Source organism: Podarcis gaigeae, assembly GCF_964106915.1.
Source record: "Podarcis gaigeae genome assembly, chromosome: Z".
NCBI lineage: Eukaryota > Metazoa > Chordata > Lepidosauria > Squamata > Lacertidae > Podarcis > Podarcis gaigeae.
The window spans coordinates 3,435,093-3,460,691 of NC_139691.1; the positions used below are offsets into that span (position 1 = coordinate 3,435,093).

Genomic DNA, 25,599 nt, shown 5'->3' on the forward strand with positions numbered 1-25,599 from the left:
TCTCTGCTGCTAGCACCACCATCCTCCTTGAATCTTCCACCACACTTGGCATCCTCTCCTGCCACTGAATTAAAGAAAGGCATTAATGCAGCCAGCTCTTATGGAATGTGGCAGCTGCAGTTGGTCCTGCGATTCTTACCTGGCAAGACAGTTGGACTGCAGCATCTGGTGGATAAATGGCCACCTGTCAGCTGTAGATGCCTCTTGTGTTTTTTTCTTTTCTTTTCCCCCTCCCTCTAGCCCAGGGTTTTGCACCTGTTCGTCCGAAAAGTGCCATGTCCCAAATCATACTGTGCTATTTTTGTATATCTTCCCACAGGCTCAGCTCTCCTTCAACACCGACACGCTCTGCTGAGGAGTGGAGAAGATGCAACCCCCTCCCTCGGCTTTTGGAACCACCATGGACTCCGCCTCCCCACCCCCACCCCCTCCTTGACATCTACCTTCCTTGGCCCTCCCCCATAACCTCCATCGAACCTCTGTCTAGCGGTAGTTGACAACTGCAAGAGGCAGGTGGTGAGGGGGCCCACCTCACAAGCATCTGATCTGGGCAACTTGCTCTGGGCGGTTCCATGTTGATGGCTGGCAAGACCTGCAGAAAAGGAACTGGCCCAGTTGTTGGGGGTGGGAAGACACACTGCCTGAGTTGTGTCTGCAAGGAGAGCAGGAGGGCTTGCGTAAGGGAGCGTTTTTCCAGAAGCAGGAGAAGAGATGGAGACCCCCTGAGCCCAGAAGTTGTCAATTGGGACAGAACTCTGGTGGTGTTTTTGGCGGGGGGGGGGTCGTTAATGGGGGGGTATTTCCTGACTCTGAAGCAGCCAGCTAATTAAACAACTTGCCTCTGGGATCTCTGGAGGATGTTTTTCGAAGAGGGCTAGCTGTTGAGGGGAGAAGCTTCATTCATCAGAATGGCACTCCAAATATGAGGGCTGTTTGGGTGGACTGTGAGGGCTGCTTTCTCGCAGGGCTTATTTGTAGGGAAGACCCTCCTTCCCCCTCTTTCTTACTTTGTCACTTAACGTGGGACATAAAAAGAGATTGGTGGCACCACTTGCTTCTTACAGAGCTGGCAAATGCTGTTGAATCAAGGGCGTGTGTGCACAGGATCACACACTCCCTCTGTCTCTGCTCACTCTAACTTAGGCTTGGATTCTTCTGGGTTTTTTACAAAATGAATGATCCTTCCGTGCTGCTCTCTACAACACCCACCCGCCCGAAGCACCCAACTAATGCTACTCCTCCTGGCTGAGAACCACCTAAAGCTTTCAAAGGCAGAAACCTCCAGTGTGGAGCTTTGCATAGTTGAGTGCTGGGGATGCGGAAAGAGGGCTTCATCTCAGCTGAACTTGGGCCCTGGGTCCTTCGCTGGAAACGCCCCTCTGCCTGCAGTTTTGTCTTGGGGAGTCCTCTAGTGAACGTACTCTTGAGCTGAACCTGAGCTACACACTCATTGTGGCAATAGAGCACAGAATGCAGGGAAGTGTTGGACCAGCAAGTTTAGGAAGAGTTGCTGCTGGCTGTCCTCCCAGGTCTGACCTCTCTCACAGTCATGACTTATCAGTTGGAGTTTGCCTTTGAAGGATTGCAGTCCAGCCAGCTGAGTGCTGCATATTCTCTGAGTAACCAATGACTGACACACACACACACACACACACACACACACACACACACACACACCAGCTCTCTGGTAGTGTGGGCCTTTTTATCTTGGCCAGCTTCTTGTAGTCAATCATTTCTGGCCTGATGCCCCTGGAAAGTTCACAGGCAAGGACACATTTTAAATAGACTGCCCCAACCATGGGTGCTTGGTTGAGCCGCCATGTCTCATAGCTATTGTCTCCTGTCTCCTCCGTGAATTCTTCATGCCCAGTGAACCATCACCGCACCCTCCCTACAGAGGGAGTGCAAGGTTCCCTTTAATTAAAATTTTGGCTTGGAAAAGCGGTTGACCATACCAAAGAGAGTTGAAATAGCAAATTATGCAGGGAATATTTTCCACCTCATCCCTTGCCATGTTTCAGTGGACTTTGAAGACTGAAAGTGGGCTTCAAAGCCCTCTTGAACATGGCAAGGAATGAGGCCTGCTGCATCCCCAAAGGGGCAGAGTTCCACTGCTCTGGGGCCAACACTGAAAAGTCTCTTATTACAGCTGGCAATTCACCTGGTAAGTCTTTTTAATATGTAGGTGCCTTAGCAAAAAAAGACAGGTAGACGACGCCTTGGCAAAATCTCTAGAGTGATATATATAAATAGGTTCAGGTAACATCAGGGGATGGGAAAGCTCCATCTGTTCCTGAAACCCTGAAGGGCTTCAGGTCAGAGTAAATACTAGGCTAGAGGGATAACATGGCATAAGACACCTTCCTGTAAAACTCTTATTAATAGTTTAGGCGAGCACTGGAATAGAGCACACTGGGCTATACTGACTTTACTATAAAGGCACTTCATTTCCTCCCCCAAATGCTGCCCGCTGAGTCTTTACTCTCTTACACACGCGCACACACACACACTATATCTTTCTGGTTGGATGCTGATGGCCATCCTTTGGTACCTGACAGCTTGCTGGTTCCTTACTCATTATTCACGTGCATCTGTCTCATCTCACTGTCCTTTCATTTTTGTCTGGTAGACAATACTGGAGAAGATGGATGGACAGTTGGATCTGGTTTAAGGCAGCTTCTTATCCTGCACCCCAGGCCCAGCCCCAAGCAGCTGAGCAGAATTTGCCAAATTGAGCCACTTGACACACGGGATGTGTTGATTTACAAACTGCGTTTTGAAAAATCTGGAGGCTTTGATTTTTATAATTTATTTTTAGCGTATGTTGAGCAAGTGCAAGGTTTTTATTTATTTGTGTTAGGGTTTTGTGGAAGTGTGTGTGTGTGTGTGTGTGTGTGTGTGTGTGTGTGTACACAATCTTGGCTAGGTTAAGGAGGGAAGGAAGATCCAAAGAAAGGGAACAACTGCATGCATGAGAGTTGGGGAGTGGGGCTTTTATTGCAGGTTCCCAAAACCTGAGTAGTTTCAGCTGCTACAGCTCAGGCAGCTTTTGGTTAACAACCTGATCGCAGGAAACTTCTGTTTTTGAGCTCTGCCAAGAATGCACCTTGGAAGTCTGGAGCAAAACGTGAGACTTTCACCCACATCCACGAGGAGCGGGCGAACTGAGAGACTCCTCCGGATCCTGCCCTGGGTGGGTCTGCGCTCCTGTGATTCTTGCTCTCCGGTGCTCTGCCTTAACACTCTGGGCTATCTTCTCTTTCAAGTCTCCCCCAGCCCCTTGACATGTGCCACCTCTTCATGTACTGTGCCTCACCGGGCTGGAGTCCTTCCCTTCAATTGGTTTGCATGGGAAGAACTGGCTGTTGGCGAGGGCCCTTCAAGAGCCTGTATATTGCAAGCAAAAAACAAAAAAACCCAACAAACCAGACAAACAAAATGTGAATATAATGTTTGTTTTAATAAAAATATAATAACCAACTGGTGGTTGATGTGTTCTTTATAGCAGGGATTGGCATGTTTTAGGCTGGCAGGAATATGCTTTGCGTCTCATGAGAACCCTTGAAGTCTGCCAGCTGGAACTGGCATTCAGCTGATTAATTAACATTCTACGGCTTTTTAAATGGGGGGGGGGGTTGGGTTGTTTTTGTTTCATTATGTATTTTGTATCTTCATTCCATATTTTTCTGTTGTCAAGCTCCCTGGAATTGTCGCATGAAAGGTGGTAAACAAATTTAATAAATAATAACAACAACAATTCGGTAAGATATAGTGGCTCAGAAAGGTAGACAGTTGCAGGGCACGTTGCCTCCAAGCACACATTTAGCCCAGCAATTTTTTGTTGGTACCAGAACTGAAGCACATTCTCTCTCTCCCTCACATACAAACGCACACATGACCCTACTTAAGTTTTTTCCATTCTCTCTTCATTTCAGCACAGTGCAGAGGTTGCACTGAAATCAGTGCTTTTATCATTTGAGTAGCATGCTGGGTGGGGAGAAAGAGGTCCCAGTGTTTCCCATGATACACTGCAATTTGGGGTGAAAAACACAGAGACAAACACACACACCATCAACTCATAAAATATCAACTTGGTGATCAAGATATACAGTGGTACCTCTGGTTGCGAACTTAATTCGTTCTGGAGGTCGGGTCTTAAGCAGAAACTGTTCTTATTCTGAGACACGCTTTCACTAATAGGGCCTCCCGCTGCGTGCACACCTTCCACACATTACTTCCGTTTGCATCCTGGGGCAAAGCTCGCAACCAGGAGCAGCTACTTCTGGATTAGCGGAGCTCATAACCAGAAGCGTTGGTAACCAGAGGTACCACTGTATGCCAGTGCAAAATAATCACTGAAATGTTTGCCTGCTCAAAAGCAATTTAAACAGCTACATTTGGCGTAGAAAGGTCCGCAAGAGAGGCTACACACTGAGCTGCCTTCCTCTCCTATAGAAGGAGCCCCTTTCTCACCTGTCTATAAAGGCTGGCTGGCTCCCTCCCTGACCTAGCTGTGCTCTGCTGTCCAGGCAGAGGGACAGATGATGATGATGATAATAATAATAATAATAATAATAATAATAATAATAATAATAAATTTATTATTTATACCCCGCCCATCTGACTGGGCTTCCCCAGCCACTCTGGGTGGCTTCCAACAAAATATTAAAATACAGTAATGCAACAAATATTAAAAGCTTCCCTAAACAGGGCTGGGGGTGTGTTGCTAGTCAGCAGAACAGGCTCTATGACGGGCTGGCAACTACAAGCGGCCCACGGGGGTCGTTTAAACAGCCCACAAGCCACCCCCAAAACCAAGCTGCCCACTCGATGAGTCCCCATGCATTGCGCTATACCGACGGAGCAGGGACTTGCTTCCACAGCGCCAGAAATTGCATCTGCACATGCACAGACGTGATCCAGGCCACGGAGTGATCTCTGCGGGAGTGAACCAGCCCAGGCGAGGTAAACCTTGCCGACCCCTGCTCTATGACCCTAGTGAGGAACTGTTTGCATGGCGAGTTCCTTCCTCCCCCCGAGGAAATAAAGACACAGGAGACAAGAATTCAGGTTAATGGGTCAAATGAGGCCACAACTTTATTGATTACAGGAATTGAGCGGTATTGGCTTAGGCATTGGTCCTAACTACTAACCGGCTTGTAAGCCGGAAGGGTTAATCACCAGAGGGAGGAGTCCTGCTGAGGCGTGGGGGCGTGCCGTGGGCCCACACCTCCTTAGGCTTCGGACAGGGCCACGCCCCCCGGATTCCTTTACCGGACTCCTCTAGTTTGGGGAAGGTGATGGAGCTCCTCCCCTTCATTTGCATAACAATAGGACAGTACCCCCCCCATCAATGCCTAACCGCCAATACCGAAGAGTTGTGACGGTTTGCTACGAGGTAGGCGAAAACCAAATGGCTGGTGCCAACCTGCCATTTGGGAAAATTCCTACCAGGCCCCTTGACGGCGACAAACCGGAGTTCATAGCAACGTCAGAGAACCTAGCCTAAAGAGGGTGGGACGGGAGGGAAAGCCGGATCAGTTGCAGCGAGGAAAAGAAGAGGAGCCTCGGCTGCGGCTGTCCTAAATAGCTGAGGCCACGCCCCTGGAGCCAGCTGATTGGTTGGCCCAGGGTAATGATGCGGCTGGGGATTCCCTCTGGAGCCAGCCCCACGAGAGTGGGGAGAGGCAGTGAAGCCCGCAACCCCACCTCCTGTGTGATCTCAGAAGTGGCTTTCTAAAGCCAGGCTTCTTCCTCCCTGCTCAAGAGGCCTGTCCCTAATGTTGGCAGAAAAGGGAGGCAGGTTGAGCTCCTCACAATGTGTGTGGGGGGGGGGGTAATAATGACTTCTTTAAAACCCCACAGACAATTCTAACAATTGTAGGTTAAGGTTACCAGGTTTTTTTCAATGAATCCGGGGACACTTTAAATAAATAAATACTACACGTTCTGGACACTAATGCTGCACAGGGGCAGCTGTCACCTTGACCTCAACTGCCATGTTTCCCCTTCCTCCGAGGCTTCTATCTCCTTTCTTCATGACCCTGGGCAGTGTGATAGGAATTTTATGGTCTTAGATATATGGCAATGTTCATAACCACACGTACATAGATCAGCACAGGAAAGCCAACCTGGAACCATTTTGATTCCTAAACTGAGCAAATGTTTCTCTGCATGGTCAAAATGGAAAAGTCTCCCCATTGTCTCTTTCCTCACAAATCCTGTCTTAAGGACACATTTAAGATACAAGGTGTGAGCCTGTGACCTGGCCCAGGAAATAAGTATTTTACCACTACAAAAGAATGGCCAGGCTCCCCAGGAAATCCAATCAAGTAACCTGCCAGACAGGAAATAAACAAGGACAAGAGAAAAACAACATTTAAATTTCTGTGATGTAGGTGGGATGTATCTGAGGGGTGGTCTTAGGTTACACCCCTTCTGTGATATATGCATAATGTTTCTGGGGGTGGTCTTGATCTACAGGGTGGCAATTTCAATAGTCTTTATAAGGCCTTGCAGGCCATTGTTCTGGGTTCCTCCTCTTTCCTGCTTGTGAGTAAGGACCCTGTTGCAACAGATCAATAAAGATCAAGCTTACTAGCTGCTTTGCTTCTCAATATTCTCTGGTTGGCCTCTGTTATTTTCTCCTACCAATAGGGAACCTATGTAAGGACTCTATATGGGCTCTTGGATACCCCATAAGGGAAAAGGGCATATTTTTATTTACAACAGCAGCCCCTGAGTTGTTGGTTTTTTGGTGGTCGTGGTGGGGAAGTGGTGCAGGGTCAGCAACCTTTTTCAGCCGTGGGCCGGTCCACTGTCCCTCAGACCATGTGGGGGGCCGGACAATATTTTGAAAAAAATAATGAACGGATTCCTATGCCCCACAAATAACCCAGAGGTGCATTTTAAGTAAAAGGACACATTCTACTCATGTAAAAACCCAGGCAGGCCCCACCAATTACCCAGAGATGCATTTTGAGTAAAAGGACACATTCTACTCATATCAAAACACACTGATTCCCGGACTGTCCACGGGCCAGATTGAGAAGGCGAGTGGGCCGCATCCAGCCCCCGGGCCTCAGGTTGCCTACCCCTACTGTAAGGCAGTCTGTCTCCCATCACCCACCATCTATTTTCCAAGCCGGGTCCTGAGAGGGGACAGTAGTTACTGTCTATGCTTGAGGGTCCCCTTGATCTGGGGGTGGGATGGGGCTCCCTTACCTGCAGCCTCCACTCTTCACAAGTCAAAAGACCATGGCTTATGGTCTACCCAAGTGGGCTTTGGGTGGGCATGATTGATTCCATTAGACTGGTCATTTGATCTGGGTCAGCTGAAAAAGTTACAAAGGCAGGAACCGTACGGTTTGAGTACTTCCTACAACTTCCTCTCAGCTGGCCATCTCCAGAGTGCAATTCTCTTTCTCCAACACCATCTCCATGGAAGATAGTAACAAACTCCAAAGGAAAATTCAGGTGACTTTAAAAATGTGTAGGGAGCATTTGTGAAGATGAATGGTCAACCAGGAAGGGTGAACTGATCACCCTTTTCTCATCCCCGGGCTGCTCTTCCACCTTCCATGATGACATCATCTGATTCTGATTCTAATATTCTCCTCGCACCTTCCTCACATTCTGCAGGGTTACCGTAGAGACAGCAGGAAACAACTTTGCACCATCACTATTCCGTTGCTTACTTCTTACCGGACATCGTTCAGTAAGTAGTGCAAGGTGTGCTCTCAGATTAGATAAATGTGGTTTTTGCGTCAGCATTCCTATCAACATGGCAGGTAGGAAATTGTGCCATCTAGATGCTCTCCTGATCTGCTTCATTGTCCCATGAAGCAGAGAGAAGCCAGCTGAGAAGGTAAGGATTTATAGCCAGGGAATGGATGAAATCTTTGGACAACTTAGAGACGGTAACATACCGGTACATGCAAGTGGATGCTGTGATAGACAGCAAGAGAGAAGGGAGAAAGGCAGATTCTCTGAAAAAGCCACCCCAGTTAGTCAAGGTCCCAGTACCCCCCATGGGACTGAGATAAGCCATGACTAAGGCCCATTCAATGGCCTTCAGTGGGACTTACTCTTGAATATATATTTCACTAGATGTGCCAATAAAGTCTGAGGCTCCTTCAAAATCACATATTTATTTTCAGTACTACTGTCCGTCTACATTGTGTTTTGTAGAACAATGTACATTGCATTGTCATTGCAAATGACAACATTTTGGAGGTCCCAGGTTGCAAATTGGTTAGATTGGTCTCAACTAGGGCCAGGGCCTTTTCAGTACTGGCCCTGACTTGGTGGAACGCTCTGCCACAGGAGACCAGGGCCCTGCGGGACTTGACATCTTTCCACAGGGCTTGCAAGACAGAGCTGTTCCGCCTGGCCTTTGGTTTGGACTCAGTCTGACCCTTATGTTTCCCTCCCCTTATGGTCTTGATTTACTGGCTACTTTTAAAATGAGGCTGCATTTTAAATTGCATTTTAACCTGTATTTTAAATTCTTTTTTTCTACCCCCCCCCCCATTATGTTTTTACTGTGATTTTATTGGTATTAGCTGCCCTGAGCCCTGCTGAGCCCGGGGAGGGTGGGGTATAAATATAAATTATTATTATTATTAGCAGTAGTAGTAGTAGTCCAAAGCAGCTTACGAACCAAGAGTTTATAGGGAGCAACAACACAAAACATCAATTTGGGAGGAAAAGCTGTAGATAAATACGCAAATATCCATAAATGATCCACATTAATCCAGAACCAAAAGCAGTTTGGTTAGATTCCGCTCTGGTGTGAGAGCCTGAAATAGGAATTGTTCTTTAGATGATTGATGATCTGTGTTGCTGTTGTAACCCCTATCTCACCAAAGTCTAGAAACAGGTGAGCTTAACAGGTATAAGATTTAGCCGGTGCCTAAATCTTTAGCCAGGGTGGGCCTCTACCATCGTGGAACCTTAGCCCCTATTCCACAGGAACAGAGGATCCCCACTGTCCAGATTGGGAGCTCTGTCCCTTTGCCATCAGCCGCAAACAAGGAAATGCTTCTGGTCCTCCAGCAGGTAGAACCCCAAACCACTCTGGGACCTCCTCGTACAGAAGTGGTTGCAAACAGAAATGAACAAAATCCAGGCCTCTTTGCAGAGGATATAATTTTATGCACCTCTAACCCTATCACAGCAGGCAAAATACTATGTACAGAGTTGGAACAGTTCTCCAGGGTCTCAGGATTGCAAGATACTTTTAAAAAAGCAGAGGTAATGAATGCTTTTTCATACACCACCCCATTCATATGCAGTAGACCTTTACAGCAATGTTGAAGATTCCAATAGCTAGGAAACGTTTTAGATATCTGGGGGTGCAAATTACCCAAAATTTGAAAAAAAACAAGTTGTATCAGTTTAATTATAGTATGGTTTGGAAAGCTCTAAATATGGATATAATATGTTGGAATAAATGAAGACTCTCCATGATGGAGAAACTAGTTGCATTGAAAACAATGACTGTACCTCCAATCTTTCTTTTCTTCCAGACTTGGGTGAATGCCTGAGATGGAGGAAGACCCTGGAACCTATCCCTAAAGGAATCCAACAAAGCCCACCCACCCGTGGGAAGCAAGACAGGGGAGACCTGGCCATAAAGGGGATAGGCATACCTAACCCTCCAAAAGAGAACCCCCTAAGAAGCCCAAGAAGGAAGCCCCAAAAGTAGAGAAAGGGGGCATCTGAGGCATCCAAGGGAACAAAATAACCCTGGAGGAAAGACCTAAAAAACACTCCAAAAGCTTATTTCGGCTGATGCCCCCTCCCCAGCCCCCCTCCCTCCCGAAGCCATAAGCCCAATTTGGGCAGAGGCTGGCACCCCTCTCCCTGCTCAGGTCCCACCCTGCTTGACCCGCCACCTTTGCCCTCCATATTGCCAGACACCCAGCCCTCTGAAGTAACACCTTCAGGAAACCTCTCAGCTTTGACACAGAGGGAAGGGTGTCTCTGACTAGGTCACACGGAAGGAACTGGCTTATTAAAAAATCTCCAGCACAGCTATGCAATACCACATGAAACATTTTGTCAGTGAGGGGTAAAGGGTTGGTAAAGTTTGCTCTCCTTCCTGCAAAGAACAAGAGCCTGTGCTTAAATGATCAAATAGTTCTGCGATCAGTTTAGTTGCTGGTGTGATTTTCAATAGGGCAGCGGAGTCATAAGTTATTTTCATATTTTTGACTGCGAGATTGGCTTCATTATTATCAGATAATGGAGGCATATAATTTGGACAAAAATATTGGCTTCCAGGTGGAAAAATCAAAATTGGAAACAGAACTGTTAGATCCCAAAATTAAGAATTTGTCAATAATGTATAACTTGCTGTTGAAATGGAACACTCAGGATGAAATGGTGAAATCAGCTATGATCAAATGAGCGCAAGATGTTGGACATAATATTATGATGGCTGACTGGGAACAGTTATGGACCACAGGTATGAAGTTCACGGCATGTAATGCCTTAAGAGAAAATATAATGAAAATGATCTACAGGTGGTACATGACACCAGTCAAGCTTGCAAAAAATTATCATTTGCCCGATAATAAATGTTGGAAATGCAAAGAGACTGAAGGTACATTCTTTCACCTTTGGTGGACGTACCCAAGGATTAAGGCTTTCTGGGAGATGATCTATAATGAAATGAAAAAGGTATTTAAATATACCTTCCTGAAGAAACCAGAGGCCTTTCTCCTGGGCATGGTCGGCCAATTGGTGCCAAAGAAGGATAGAACTTTCTTTATGTATGCTACAACAGCAGCAAGAATACTTATTGCAAAGTATTGGAAGACACAAGATCTACCCACCCGGGAAGAATGGCAGATGAAGGTGATGGACTACATGGAACTGGCAGAAATGACCGGCAGAATCTGAGACCAGGGAGAAGAGTCGGTGGAGGAAGGCTGGAAGAAATTTAAAGACTATCTACAGAAACATTGTAAAATTAATGAATGTTAGAAGGATGTTGGAATGAAGTTATGTGGCTTTAGCAGAAATGTTATAAAGGTTTAGGAAAAAACAGACTGTTAATTGGTGAAAGGAGGAAAAGTAAAGTTACATTATATTAAGATAAATTACAGGACAAAAATTGGAAAAGATGGAAAGGATTTGCTGAAATGTTAACTGAACTAGAATACAAAAAAGGGAGGTGTGAGGAGGTCAATGAAACAAGTAAATGAAAGATAAGTTATGGGAAGATTTGCTGTGTTTTTTAATGGATTTTATTTTTCTGAAATTTTTTATTTTTTTATTTTTCTTTCTTTTTTCCTTATTGTGATGTGTTGTTTTGTTTTTGCTTATTTTTTCTTTTTGTAACTTTTAAAACTTTAATAATTTTTTTAAAAATTATTGTCATATTCTTTGGCATCCAGGATAACTTGACATTTCTTATCTCGCTTATAAAATTGGGAATGCCAATTTTATAATCCCAGCAGTACTCAGGGGGATAACACCTTGGTTTTCTGCTGCTTGTTGTAGTTGTCCAAGACCAGTTTCCCAACTGTTCCATCCCAGATGACCAAGGGGTCAGGGTGGGCATGTTCGTTTGTGCGCTGCAAGAAATGAGAAAAAAGCATGGATGCCCAAAATGGTGGAAATCTAGTTGGAAGTATATATATTAGGTGGGGGATTTCACCCCCACACCACTGCCACCTGAGAGCCCTGACTTCATCATGATTGACTGAGTCGAGGTTGTATCCTGGTATCTTGAGCACAAATGCAATCAAAACAGCTAATGCACAGTATGCAAGGCAAGCCATTTAAGCCTGAATTTGCAAGGAGTAACAAATTAAAAATGCAGCCAAGAGTCAATGGCAGAGCAAGCCAAGATACTTTCATTTTACAGTGCCTTTTAAAAGGTTGCAGCAGGAGTACAACAGCACGTTTGCCTGGCACCAAGGTGGGCAGCAGCAGCAGAAGCATTAGGAAAACCAGACCGGGGAGAGTATTCCAGGCAAAGGCCGTAATTCAGTGACGGAGCACCTGCTTTGCATGCAGAAGGTCATGGGTTCAAGAGAGGACATCACTAGGCAGGGCTGGGAACATCCCCTGCCTAAAGCTCTGGAGACCTGCTGCAATCAATGTAGTAGACGGTACTGCAATAGATGGACCAATTGTTTGAGTCTCCTAGGATCAGAGAATCATTAGCTGGGCAAGACCCTTCCCTCTGTGTCAAAGCTGAGAAGTTTACTGAGCCGGCACAGACTCAACTTGGTCACTGGAGGGAGCCTCTCATCCCCTGACTCAATGTTTTCATTTTCCCATATGTATTTAATCCCCTGATGGGCTGGGGCTGGAGATTTTACTTCAGAAAGCTGGGTGTCTGGCAACTTGGGGGGTGGGCAAAGCTGGTGGGTCAGGTTGGGTCTCCCCTATCTTTCATCCCATGGGCAGGCAGGCAGGCTTTTTCTTAAACCCTCGGGGATAAGTTCCAAGGTCCTCTGTTCATTTCCGTTTGCAACCACTCCTGTACCAGAAAGGGCATGATTGCTAATGGTTCTAGAATTAATACAACTACCAGGGCTGACAGAGAGCAACCTTCCTTCTAACCTAAAAGATCCCAATATTTCCATATAAGGGAGTTACTCTAAACCCTTTATAATTTTGGTGGTTCCTTTCTCAACCTTTCCAGGTGTCAGGGGTGGCCACAGGAGCAGGAATGGTGGAGACTGCCTCCCCACCCTGACCCTTCCAGGGAAGAGAAAGAGGTACACAGTATAGATACAACAGTGGCTTGTGGGAGGTCCTCCTGCTATTGGATAATGCCCTAGTGTCTGGTTGATCCCATGGGGAAGAATCTTAACCCCATCTTCTCCCTCTCCTTGTCTCTTCCATGGATGAATAGCCCTGCCCTGCTGCTGTTGCCATAACAGATTCTGTCTGTCAAGATGCTCTGCTATTCCCCTTCTTTTCATGGTAAACATGAGGGTGATTCCCACCCCCCGCCCTGTGGTCCTCAAACGCACCCGCACTCAGTGTTAATTCGGGTCAGCATCCCATCCTGGGAGCCCCTGGAACTGGCGTCACATGAGCCTGTTTCCTGCTGTCACCATGGTGACCTCCAAGATTCAAACTGGCCAGAGAATGTTATGATGCAAAAGGCAGTTGGCCAGAACTGAAGGTGCCAGGATAGAAAAAACGTCCGTTGGGGAAGAGTAACTGACATTATGACAAGTTCATAACTGAAGTTATGACAAGTTTGAGTCGCAACAAGCCCATAGCTGTCAAGCGTCCCTTATTTGGCGGGACAGTCCCTTATCCCAGCGCCATGTCCCGCTGCTGTCCTTTATTGATGAATGTCCCTTAAATAAACTACTGAAGGTAATGGGGCCCTTTCTATGTCCAACTGTCCTTTGTCAACAACAAATTGTTGCTGTTTTTTTGGTGTTGAATATATGCTATATGGTAATTTATGGACCTAGTAGGTATCTAAAGCCATTTGCATGCAACAAAATATGTATTTTATCAAAGTAATTGTTGATCCCTTATTTTGGCTGTTGATCCCTTATTTTCGAGGCTGCTGGTCCCTTATTTTCAAATCTGTAAGTTGACAGCTATGAACAAGCCTGACCATACGCTCTTCCCCTGGTTGGCATCCCCCAAATTTGACAGGGTTAATCTGGACACCTAGCGAACTCACAGGCCCTGACTAAACCTGACACCTGTTAAACTCACCTGTTTCTATAATTTGGTGAGATAGGGATTACAACAGCAACAAAGATCAGACTATTTACAGAAATACTGCAAAATTAATGAATGTTAGAATGATGTTGGAATGAAGCTAAGTGGTTTTAGCAGTAATTTTACAAAGGAGTATGTAAAAAATGGATTGTTAACAGGTGAGAATGTAAAGTTATCATATATTAAGATAAAGGATTAAGATAAAAACAAAGAGGGAAAGGATTTGCTGAATTAACTAACTGAACTGGAATACAAAAAAGGGAGGTGTGAGGAGGTCAGGGAAACAAGTAAATGAAAGATAAGACATGGGAAAATTGATTTGTTTTTAATTGTTTTTATTTTTCTTTATTTTGTATTTTTTTGTTTCTTTTTTGTTTCTTTTTCTTATTTTGGTAAGCTTTTTTGAAACTTTAATAAATATCATTAAAAAAAAAAACAAAGATCATCATTCCTCTGCCACTAGTGGAAGAAGAAGACATAACAGCCAAGTGACTTAATACTCAATAATAGTAGGAAGAGCGACACAGCGGCCACTAGTGGAAGGAAAAGATATAACAGCCAAGAGACATCATCCCTCTCTCACTGCCTCCGTTTCTTCCCCTTCTATTTGCCAGGAGGTGATGAGACCAGTGGCCATTTAAAAATAATAATTATTATAATAATTATAAGTTGTGTGTCCTTGTTTCTTAATTTAACCCTTTTACATTGTTTTGTATGATTTGTGGTATTTTAGGTATTGTGGTTTGCTGCTATTTTTGTCGATTATAGATGAGTGATTCTTCATTGTAATTGATAAGTGTAAACTGTTTAATTATTACCTGCCAATGTTTAATGTTAGTAAAAGGTAAAGGTAAAGCTTCCCCTGCCCGTACGGGCCAGTCGTGTCCGACTCTGGGGTTGTGCGCCCATCTCACTTAAGAGGCTGGGGGCCAGTGCTGTCCGGAGACACTTCCGGGTCACGTGGCCAGCGTGACGAAGCTGCTCTGGTGAGCCAGCACCAGAGCAGAGCATGGAAACGCCGTTTACCTTCCCGCTATAAGCGGTACCTATTTATCTACTTGCACTTTAAGGGTGCTTTCGAACTGCTAGGTGGGCAGGAGCTGGGACCGAAAGACGGGAGCTCACCCCGCCGCGGGGATTCGAACCGCCGACCTCGGGCTCTGCCCGAGGAGCTGGGATGTTGAGTAGCCTCACACACCATAAATTTTCCCTTTCAGTGCAGAGACTGACACCCTGCCAACCCATGTGGATTATCCAAAACTATTGCCAAAAGCATCAGGCACACATTCACATGGATGGTCACCCACCTCTCAGCTCTCCCTCCCCAGCTGATGGGAGACCAGTGCCCAGCAGTCCTGGGAGGGTGCCCTCTACCTTGCCAGCTTTGACAGCTCATACCTCCAGGCTCCCAGACAACATGAAAGTGTGATAGGAATTTTGAGGTCTTAGATATATGATAATGTTCATAAGCGTACCAACCAAGCACGTACATAGATCAGCACAGGAAGACCGACCTGGAACCATTTTGATTCCCAAACTGACCAAATGTTTTCTCTGCAAGGTCAAAGTGGGAAACCTCCCCATTGTTTCTTTCCTCACAAATCCAGTCTTAAGGGCACATTTAAGATATGAATAGGGAGTGAGCCTGTGACCTGGCCCAGGAACTAAGTATTTATCATTACAAAAGACTGGCCAGGCTCCCCAGGCAATCCAATCTAGGAAGCAGGGTATCCAATCAAGTAACCTACCAGACAGGAGAAAAACGACAGGAGAAAAACAACATTCAAATTTCTGTTTTAGACCGCCTTTTCTGTGATGTAGGTATGATGTATCTGGGGTGGTGGTCTTGATCTACAGGGTGGCAATTTCAAAAGTCTATATAAGGCCTTGCAGGCCATTGTTCTGGGTCCTCTTCCTCTCCTGCGGGTGAGGGGAGCACCCTGTTGCAACAGATCAATAAAGATCAGACTTACTAGCTGCTTTGCTTCTCAATCTTCTCTGGTTGGCCTCTGTTATTTTCTCCTACCAATAGGGAACCTACGTAAGGACTCTATATGGGCTCTTGGATACCCCTTAAGGGGAAAAGGGCAGATTTTTGTTAACACAAGTTAAGACCATCAGCCTCTCCACCATACAAAAGGGATACAAAAAGGAATTCTGTGCAGGATGCCTCCATTGCCAACAACTGAAGAACAACCGCCCATCCAAGGGGCAATGAAAAAGCAAGCTGGGGGAGGGAGGATGGAGGCAGCACATTGGATATCCGAAGGGAGGATAAAAAAAAATTGTGAACTGAAAGAAATGAGCATATCGAGTCTCTATGGCTATCCATGGCATTACTGAGGGATCTATAGGTTCGATCTATTGACTAAGGCGAGTCATAGACTACTGATGACAGTATTGTTTACTCCCCCCCCAACATATTTTCTAGGAATAAGAGTAAGGTTATTCTAGAGCAACCTCACTGCTTTCACAGTGAGAGTTCATGATAGTCTGAATTACTCTAATTAAAATTCTCTAAACATATGTTTACAGTAGAACTTGCCAGTTGCTTTACTTTGTAAATTTTAAGTTTTAAATATAGTTTGTCCATCTAGCAATGAATAAAATGAAAATGAAAACATAAATATATAAAGAGTAAGCCAGTATTGTATGTAAATTAAGTATAAAAGGTGCTCTTCTAGCAGTGGGGTTATATATAATGAAGAGAGATATATAAAGAGTTAAGTACATCTTACAGCTATCAAATCAGGACAGTAATGAAATTGGTATGAATATGAAGGTATCAAGGGTGGCCATCAATGTTAGTCTGCTGTACATACCAAATTACAGATGTTCTCATTTTTAATAATGTTTTCACCCCAAGTAGCAGAGCTGCCACACTTTGAAGTCAGTGTCCCAGGGACATTCCAGTGTTAAAAGCAAGAGCGAGATAATTAGAGTAGCACTTGGTATGCTTCATAAATACTGAATTTGAGCTTCGGAGCATGGTGACTCTACTCATGTGAGGATTTTAAAGAATCCCCCCAGGACCATTCAAATCGCAGCCTGTGCCAGTGGACTCCTTTCTTGCCAGTGCGCTAAGTAAAAGGACAGCATGCTTTAAGATGGCAAGAGATCACAAGGGCTGGGCAATATCTGCTTTCCAACATTGTGACTTCTCAATATGGCAGTATATTATGATGTTGGAAAGGAGGTGTGGAGGAAGAAAGCAATTGCCAGCCACAAAGATGATGAACATCACCATACAGAGCTTCTGCCTAATCCTGCGCTGACCTGGGCTTCCTAGAACAGCCAGCAGTCGTGCATTCCAACAGTAGTCTCGCCATACAAACAGCAGCTACCAGAAGCCACCGTTCCACTCGGAGGAAGCAGGCAGCTTGCCAGTGCTCACACGTCCAGGGAAAGAAACGAAGGCACTGGATGGCTGGCAGGCAAGCAAGCACCGCTCCCAAGGCCAGCGGCTGGGCTGTTATAAGAATATTAAGGTCTTAGGTATGTAATGTTCATAAATGTACCAAGCAAACATGTACATAAATATATAAATCAGGTGTCTGATTTAGAAAAAAAGTTAGAAAAAAAGTCCTGAACAAATTGACCTCAAATATTTATCTGCAAGGTCAAAGTGGGAAACCTCCCTATTGTCTCTTTCCTCACAAATCTTGTCTTAAGGGCACATTTAAGATGTGAATAGGGTTGAAGGGTTGAGCCTGTGACCTGGCTCAGGAACTAAATATTTACCATTACAAAAGACTGGCCAGGCTCCCCAGGGTATCCAATCAAGTAAGCATTAACAGGTAATCTGCCACACAGGAAATAAACAATGCACTCAGATTTCTGTTGTAGACTGCCTTTTCTGTGATGTAGGTATGATGTACCTGGGGTGGTGGTATTGGGCAACACCCCTGTTACTCAATGGATCTATGGTTTAAAATAGTTGTGTTTGTTGGCATTTCAAAAAAACTTGACTCATACATTCTGCTAGGGGTGATGCGGACCTGTTGGGGGCTGTTTATGATTTATATGACCAAAAAATCTCATAGGGGTTTATTTGGCAACATTCATGAATGGTATGTTTGGTACAAATAGGAACTTTGTATTCCACTATGGAAAAGATTACCCTTCATTCTTTTTACGTGTTCTATGATTACCAGAAGGGACACGGGTGGCGCTGTGGGTTAAACCACAGAGCCTAGGGCTTGCTGATCAGAAGGTCAGTGGTTCGAATCCCCGCGACGGGTGAGCTCCCATTGCTCAGTCCCTGCTTCTGCCAACCTAGCAGTTCGAAAACAAGTCAAAGTGCAAGTAGATAAATAGGTACCGCTCCAGTGGGAAGGTAAACAGTGTTTCCGTGCACTGCTCTGGTTCGCCAGAAGCAGCTTCGTCATGCTGGCCACATGACCCAGAAGCTGTACACCGGCTCCCTTGGCCAATAAAGTGAGATGAGCACCACAACCCCAGAGTTGTCCGTGACTGGACCTAATGGTCAGGGTTCCCTTTACTTTACCTTTATGATTACCATATTGGCCCCAATATAAGCCACACCGTTTTACCATGTGTCTGTTCAGCAGTGATATCATAAAAGCCAATTTTTGTACGGTCACAGATTTAAGCCGCAGTTTTAACTTTTCATGGTTGGAATGTGGAAAAAAGTCAGGCTTATACTCAGGCCAATACGGTAAGTACAGACAGGGTGAAACTACACAATCAGCAGTTTGGTGCAAACAGCCCTTTGGAACTTTCTTCTCTATGAGGGCCACTGGCTATTAAGGGCTGGTGCTGTGATATTTTTATTGTAACAATCTGTATGTGGGCTTTTATATAAATTAAAAAATTGTCCCATAGCACCTTAGACACCAACTAAGTTTGTTCTTGGTCTAAGTTTTTGTGTGCATGCACACTTCTTCAGATACACTCAAGGGTCACTAGACCCTTATATATAGTGGGAGGGTGGGGTGGGGTTTTTCTCAGGAGGGTAGTGGGAGATGGGTGATTGACTCAATGGTAAACCTGTTGAAGACTGTTAAGGACTGCAATTAGTCCTACAGGAAAAAGCAAGGGATCGTATGCAGATGACTAGCATATGAGACAGGAATCCAATATCTCTATTCAGACCAAGTCTCTCCATAGTTTTCAGTTTAGTGATATGTTGTAATTCAGCAACTTCTCTTTCAAGTCTGTTTCTGAAATTCTTTTATAAGACAGCTGCTTTGAGATCCTGTACTGAATGTCCTGGGAGACTGAAGTTTTCTCCTACCGGCTTCTCTGTCTTGTGATTCCTTTTATATGGGCTTTTATATGTATATATTGTATATGCATATATTATAAAGTTATAAAACAACAATAACAACAGAACATAGACCTGTCCATCAAAATGACTCTCCTCTCTTAATTTCTGGACAGTTTGACCAGTCAGCTTGGTTTCATTTCTGGAGGGCGGGAAAACAGAAACAGTCATTTTTCAAGGGGTAGTTGGTGCTAAGACCTGAAGCCCATCCAGCTCCCAGCAAAAGAGGCTGACTCTCTCGCCTAAGGTTGAAAATAGTTCACACCCTTGGATGGAGGGTCCTCAGATGCTGAAGAGGATAATGCTCCTCAATCTGAATTAGCAATGTGGTTTTACAGAAACTCACTCATGAGTAACCGAGCAAGCTCATGCCCAGGGGTCAGCAACCTAAGGCCCATGGGCCGGAAGTGGCCCCCGGAGGTCGTTCGACTGGCCCACGAGCCACCCCCGAACTGAGCCGCCCACTCGCACGCTGCACTAAACCAGCACAGCGCGATGCAGGGACTCGCTTCCACGGTGCTGAAAATCGCATCTGCGCAGACGCGGAAAATAGCGCGCACGCAATCAGGCCCATGGAGGGATCTCTGCGGGAGTGATCTGGCCCAGAAAAGATAAACTTTGCTGACCCCCAGCTCATGCCCCAATGTAGTGAGTATCAGTATGTGCAGCACGGAAGCAGGAACAGAGATGTTATTCATCCCATAAGGAAGCTAAAAATAACAGAGACACACAGAGCTTGAAAACAAAAAATCATGGGATATTTTACAAACAAAACATTACTGTTGAACACAAAAGTCACGCATGAAAATCACAAGTGATCAGAGATATGCAGCTCTGGAAAAATGGATCCCAGGAACCTTTACAAGAGTACAGATAGTATGAAACACTTTTCTTTAAACAGCAGGGCAGGTCCTTTTCTCCTTCACATACACAATTACTGAAATCACACCTTTAAACTGATATTCACCCCTAGAAAAACTGGAATAATGCAATTAAAAGAAAAAGGAATGGTTTTCACACCAGCTACGTCTGGCCCAAGGCATGCTGCTAGCAGACACAACCTTTCATGGGTTCACAATTTTTCAGATGACAATTTTTATTATTATATTTAAAAAAATCTAAATATTTTGTTCTGCATTCAACAAACATGATATTTGAAACTCATGGCATAGTGAGAAAATCATACATAAAACATTCATAAAATTAAAAGATGATTAAAACACTGCAGGTTACTTTCAAAACATGCAACCTCTGTAAGGCACTAAAAGACAGAAGGGGGGGTAAATGTGCCCCTTGTTGGCCCGCTTTAACATGGCTTATGATACACAATGCAGCCCTTAATGCCACCATATCACCAACATAAAGGGAGGATAAATCTCCCATGCCAACAATACGATGAAGATCCTGAGCTATTTAAGTTCCAAAATCAGATATGGCTTTGAAATAGGTCCACCCAGCTGAGCCTGTAGCAAGAGGGTTCTGGAAGTTAAGGAACAAGGTTTGATCACAGTGGAGATCGAGGACGAATCGGGGAGGTTGATAAGGCACTGTCTCCAAAGACATTGGCGTAAGAGGACTTGAGGAGCTGCACGTAGCTTTGCATGCTTCGGTTGGTGCTCTCAGACTGCTCAAGACGATCCTTCAGGTCATGGAGGCGGCTTTCATACCGACACTCTGCCTGCATGAGGACGGGGGAAATGGTTGAAGTGGGGGAAATCACTGCCAGGCTCACCTCGTTATGGATGCTTCATATAAGCAAAGAGCATGCCAAGCGGAAATACCAGCCTGCTAAGCCCTTTATCTTACAACTTTAGCATATCTTCTATGCTCCCAATCAGTTCCCTGTGCTCCATCCTATTAAAAAACCCCCCAAAACCAACCAACCAATCCCCCCACTCATCTACTTCCTTGCCTCCCTATCAAAACACAGGATGGGATGGACCTAAAAGTCCTTAAGAGAGTTAAGAGAGCTGTGCTGCTGCAGAAAGCCACTCACATCATCTTTGCTCCGCCGCAGCTGATTCAGTTCCGTCTTTGTCCTGCTCAGTTGAGTTTCCAAATCTAGCATCTTGGACTGGGCTGTTCTCTCCCTTGCTGCTGCTCGTTCCCTTGTTTGTTCCAGCTTTTGCAGGCAAGGCAATAGAAACAAGACAAACCAATGTTTTGGGTTTTAGCAAAAAAACTAAAAAAAGCATCCCTCAAGAACCTTTGGGGAAAGAGAGTGGCTCGATTCCAATTTTCCAAACCTTCTAAAGCCAGGAAACACTAAAAAAATGTAGCACTCACTTTCCTGTTATATTGGAAACAGGGTTAATCTACGTATGCAATGTTAGCAGAAGGAAGAGCAACAAGACGGGAGGGGAATTTCTGTCCTCACCGCCCCCCTCCCCCAGACTAGAGTTGCTTTACAGGCAACACATGTTCTTCACACACACAAACATGTTCTTTAAAATACATGCCCATCTCTCAAGAGTTTGAAAGTAAAGTAACAGATGTAAACAACTTGGAGAAGTAAAATGTGTGCATGTGTGTATTGGGGGGAGGGAGCATTGATTTTACTTTAAATATCTAGAGACAGTTCAAGTGGCCCAATACATTATTATCTTTGCATTTATACTTCCCCACCAAGCTCACATTTCTAATATGAAAGACTAAGAAGAAAGAAAGAAGATCAAGTCACAAACACACACAGAGACAGGAAACATCCTGGGAGCCAGCAGGATATGTAATGGTAAAGTGTTTTGCTTTCACTGGAGAGAGCTGAGTGTGGGTCCCTATCCACCCACAATTTAATTGAGTGCTCTCTCTCAAGCTGAGCACATCTTCCAGAGCTGTTATAAGGAGAAAAGAGGCTCCTTGCATGGGCTGCTCTCAAGAACTCCTCAAAAGTAGGATGGGATGGAAGTGTATCAAATATGCATGACCTCCTACTAGGGCAATAGAGAAGGGCTCTTCAACCCAGGGGCTACATTCCCTCGTGGGCAGCCTTGGGAAAATCTGTGGCAGGGCTGGCCCAAGACATTTGGCACATGGGCGAACCACAAAATGGTGCTCCTCTCCCACCACCAGGGAATAAAGAACGAGTGAAGATCGATATCAAGAAGGGGGTTGGGGAGAATAAAGATCTACATTGGTGGGTGGGTGGGTGCCTGTTCTGTATCACGCTGGGTGGGTGAAGAGCCCAGGGGACCCCAGAGGGCAGCCCTGCCATTTTCTCCCTAGGGACAGGAGACTAGTAGTGCCTCCTGCTCACCAGGAAGCTGCTGCTGCGGCAACAGGAGACACGTTCTCTGGAGGCTGAATCTGCTGCCCCTGTGGATCTTGCTGCCTCACCTCATGGGTGTGATGGCCAAGGCATGTGGAGGGGACTTTTGTACAGTGGGCTACATTTCCAGCCGCAGACACCTCTGCCTCCTTCCAGGTAAGTGAGGCATTGCCACATTTCAAGGACACATTCCTGCAAGGAACTGCTGAGCAAAACCATGCAAGGAGGACACTCAGAGCAGGGTTAGAAGAAGCACAGAGAGTCCCAAGGACCACATTTGGGATCCAGGGTTGAGATCCCCACCCTTGTACTAAAGCATCTTCTCACTGATCTCCTGAAGCTGGTCCTCAAAAACAAAACACTTCAGGGAAGAGAATTCCGCTCCCACTGCAATGGCAATGCTCCTTCAGACTCATTGCCCAGTGGGAGGTACCAACCTGCTTCTTGGCATCGCCAATTGCTATCTCCAGCTGGCGAGCCAAGGCGCCACATTCCCGGGTCTTCTCCTCTAGTCGCAGCTGGGCCTGATGGATCGACTCCTCCCTTTTCGCTATGACCTGGATAAATTCTATATTCTGACCGCTTGCTGCTTCAAGCTTCCTGGATTGCAACCACAAGGAAGATTCATGGGTATATGCCAATCAAAACAGGGCTCAACATTTAAATGGACTAGATATGCCTGTGAATAAGTTTTGATAGGTGCTACTTTATGCAGTGGTACCTCTACTTATGTTCACCTCCAGTTATGTATCCTTCGGGATACGTACACGGCAAACCCGGAAGTATTTGTCTGGGTTTTGCCGTGTGCACATGCACAGAAGTGCTTTACCGCTGTGCGCGCATGTGCAGAAGTGGTCCTTCCAGTTGCGGAAACCTCGGGATCCAACCGGAGCTCTGGAATGGATCCTGTCTGCGACTGGGGGTACCACTGTGGTGTGTGGGTGTGGGTGTATGCTGGACAGCCAATGTAATGCCATCCAAGGGCTGCTGGACTCTTGAGTCTCACCCAGTATGGCCAAAGGTTGATGGGAACTGGAGTCCAGCAACATTTGGAGGGTATGATGTTGGCCACCCATCCCGCATAGGAACTACAGGTGGCCAGCACAGTCACTTTTGCTTTGCCGATAAGCAATTTTCTGGAAACAACAACAACTTGTTTGAATGCAATGTCTGATCAAGCCACAACTCTAGTGAAAAGCAAACACGGGCCTATTGACAACACTGATATTGCAAAGGAATGTGTTAAGCACCAAGTCAGACCATCATTTCTGCCCAGCATCAGCTGCCAGCACTGCCCGCCTGCAGTTCTCCAAAGCCTTAGGTGGGAAAAGGTATTTCCTTCCCCATCGTTCCCAGCTACCATGATTTTTTAGCTGGAGATTTGATTTCCAGACCTCCTTAATGTGAAGCCTGTGCAACAGCCACTTGCCACAGAACATTGCATTTGTCTTGCTCTATGTGTTTGCTTTAGTTCCAGGGCTTCTGAAGAGGTCTGGCTGAACGAGCTGTCATGAGAACTGATCATTAGACCACAGGAGATTGGTCCTAGGAACCAGCAGATATCTTAAGAGGCAGGTTGTGGAAAGCACATAGCTACATAAATTGCTACCGTTTCTTGACTCCTCCCTCTGGTCACCCCCCACCCCCCAAAAAGTATAATGTATTGGCCTGAACATAAGCCGCACCTTTAAAATTCAAAGGGGTGGGGGAGAGAAACACAATACCCGAATACAAGCCGCTCCCTTAAAATTCCGCAGGCACTCACACCCATTCCATTTTACTGTATGTATGTTTCAGCCGCAATATCGTAAAAGCCAGTTTTTGTAAGGTTGCAAATTTAAGCTGCACTTTTAACTTTGCACGGTCGGAATCTGGTGGGAAAGTGAGGCTTATATTCAGGCCAATACAGTATTAATCTACATTTGGATTGCTGCATCATTGCTGCTGCATCACACTGAATGAAACCATAGTTTGGCTTAGCATGTCGTCCAAACCCAGGCTTGTAGCTTAGCTCTTCCAGGCAATCCACAAGCCAGGAACTAAAGGACAAACCCTAGCTACCGCCAACAGTTAATCTGCAGAGGTCCAGGTCCAGACTTACGAAGATCACTGCAGGCAGCAGCAAAACTCTGCTGTGATTCAGTTGTGAACTCCTCTCCTGAGCTCCATATGTTCACGCTGAGCCATGGTTTGGGCTTTGCATGGTGTGCCAACCAGAGCGACTGTCTTCCCCACCACCACCACCAAGCCCAGCATCCATGACAAGACTACAGAGTTCCATACTCAACACTGATACAGCACCTGATTGATCTATACACACAGGAAAACATTTGCACAACACAGCCTTTCAGTTTTGATCACTCTGCTCCCATCCTTGACAAAGCGTCATCCTCCCCACTTGCTCCTAACCTCTCCAGCTCTTCAAGCTTGAGGATCAGCTGCTTGTTCTCTTCTTGGGCAGACTGATACCTCTCTCTCATCATCTCCATCTTGTCTCCCTGAAGCTCAATCTGAAATTTGATTTGACTTGATTTAATATTTGTATTCCGGTTTTCCAACAGCAAGTGTTCAGCTCAAGGCAGCTAACATGGGCATTAACAAAGCAACAAACACTGCAATCACTATAATATCAAGCACAGCATCATATAAATAAAGCAGACGGCAACAATAAGTCATCGAAACAATCAATACAATTAAATCAAACCATAGTAATTCAAGATATGAAAACGAAATATTGGTTAAAAAAATAGGAAGGGGGAAAGGTAGAAAATTAGTCTTTAAGGCCTTTCCAAGTTACCAGTGACAGGTGCTGCTCATTTTCTCCCCATTCTTTATTTCCTAGAGAAACAAGAATGGAGTCATGCAGAGAGAGAGACAGAAAGACAGACAGACAAAGAGAGAAAAGAAGCAGAAAAAAACTACCCTGTTCAGGACTTAAGTGGACCAGGGCTCATTTGGTGCTTATTTAATGTTACTGTTTACATTGCACCTTTCCTCTTCCACCATGGAAGGTCACCCACATGCTGTTTCCAGGTACTGAGCAGACCCAAAGCTACTTAGTTTCAGCAAGGTGATGGCCTTGTGTGCTTTGAGACCAAACCCCAGGAGCAGAATCTGATTTCAGTACCAGGAGGCGGGACACGGAGTAAAATTAAAGACAGCCCTTCTGAGGTAGGGGTCTTTGCCTCACCACTAAGCAACTATAATCAGTAACCCCCTTCACATGCACCCTCAACCCCACTGGTCAGAGGGCTGGCTGCAGGGCAGAGATGAGCCCAGGAACCTCCTGTTGCACACATTAAGCACTGTACGTGTTCCTGTTTTTGTGGCCTTT

General features: G+C 45.5%; 2 protein-coding genes and 1 long non-coding RNA gene across 10 annotated transcripts in view; 2 read left to right on the forward strand and 1 right to left on the reverse strand.

The window, feature by feature from the left end:
• ABCA2 (ATP binding cassette subfamily A member 2) overlaps positions 1–3,480 on the forward strand; it is a 105,546-nt gene extending 102,066 nt beyond the window's left edge. For 3 of the 4 annotated variants that reach the window (XM_083721543.1, XM_083721545.1, XM_083721544.1), the window contains one exon: positions 320–3,480. In XM_083721543.1, the coding sequence (XP_083577669.1) occupies positions 320–355 (36 nt within the window). In that variant the 3' untranslated portion in view covers positions 356–3,480. The remainder of the gene's footprint in view (positions 1–319) is intronic. The other variant, XR_014560085.1, reaches the window with a different exon arrangement.
• A 2,572-nt stretch (positions 3,481–6,052) lies between these two features.
• Positions 6,053–25,599, forward strand: part of LOC310836565 — a 108,988-nt gene continuing 89,441 nt past the window's right edge. Inside the window, exon 1 of the long non-coding RNA XR_014560152.1 lies at positions 6,053–6,103. This is a non-coding gene — a long non-coding RNA (uncharacterized lncRNA). The remainder of the gene's footprint in view (positions 6,104–25,599) is intronic.
• The window catches only part of ODF2 (outer dense fiber of sperm tails 2), a 34,155-nt gene continuing 28,292 nt past the window's right edge, over positions 19,737–25,599 (reverse strand). For 4 of the 5 annotated variants that reach the window (XM_083721729.1, XM_083721728.1, XM_083721731.1 and 1 more), the window contains 4 exons: positions 24,675–24,775; positions 22,703–22,865; positions 20,997–21,122; positions 19,737–20,678 (listed from right to left, as the gene is read on the reverse strand). In XM_083721729.1, coding sequence (XP_083577855.1) covers positions 20,505–20,678; positions 20,997–21,122; positions 22,703–22,865; positions 24,675–24,775 — 564 coding nt within the window. In that variant the 3' untranslated portion in view covers positions 19,737–20,504. Of the gene's footprint in view, positions 20,679–20,996; positions 21,123–22,702; positions 22,866–24,585; positions 24,776–25,599 lie in introns of all 5 variants that reach the window. The other variant, XR_014560090.1, reaches the window with a different exon arrangement.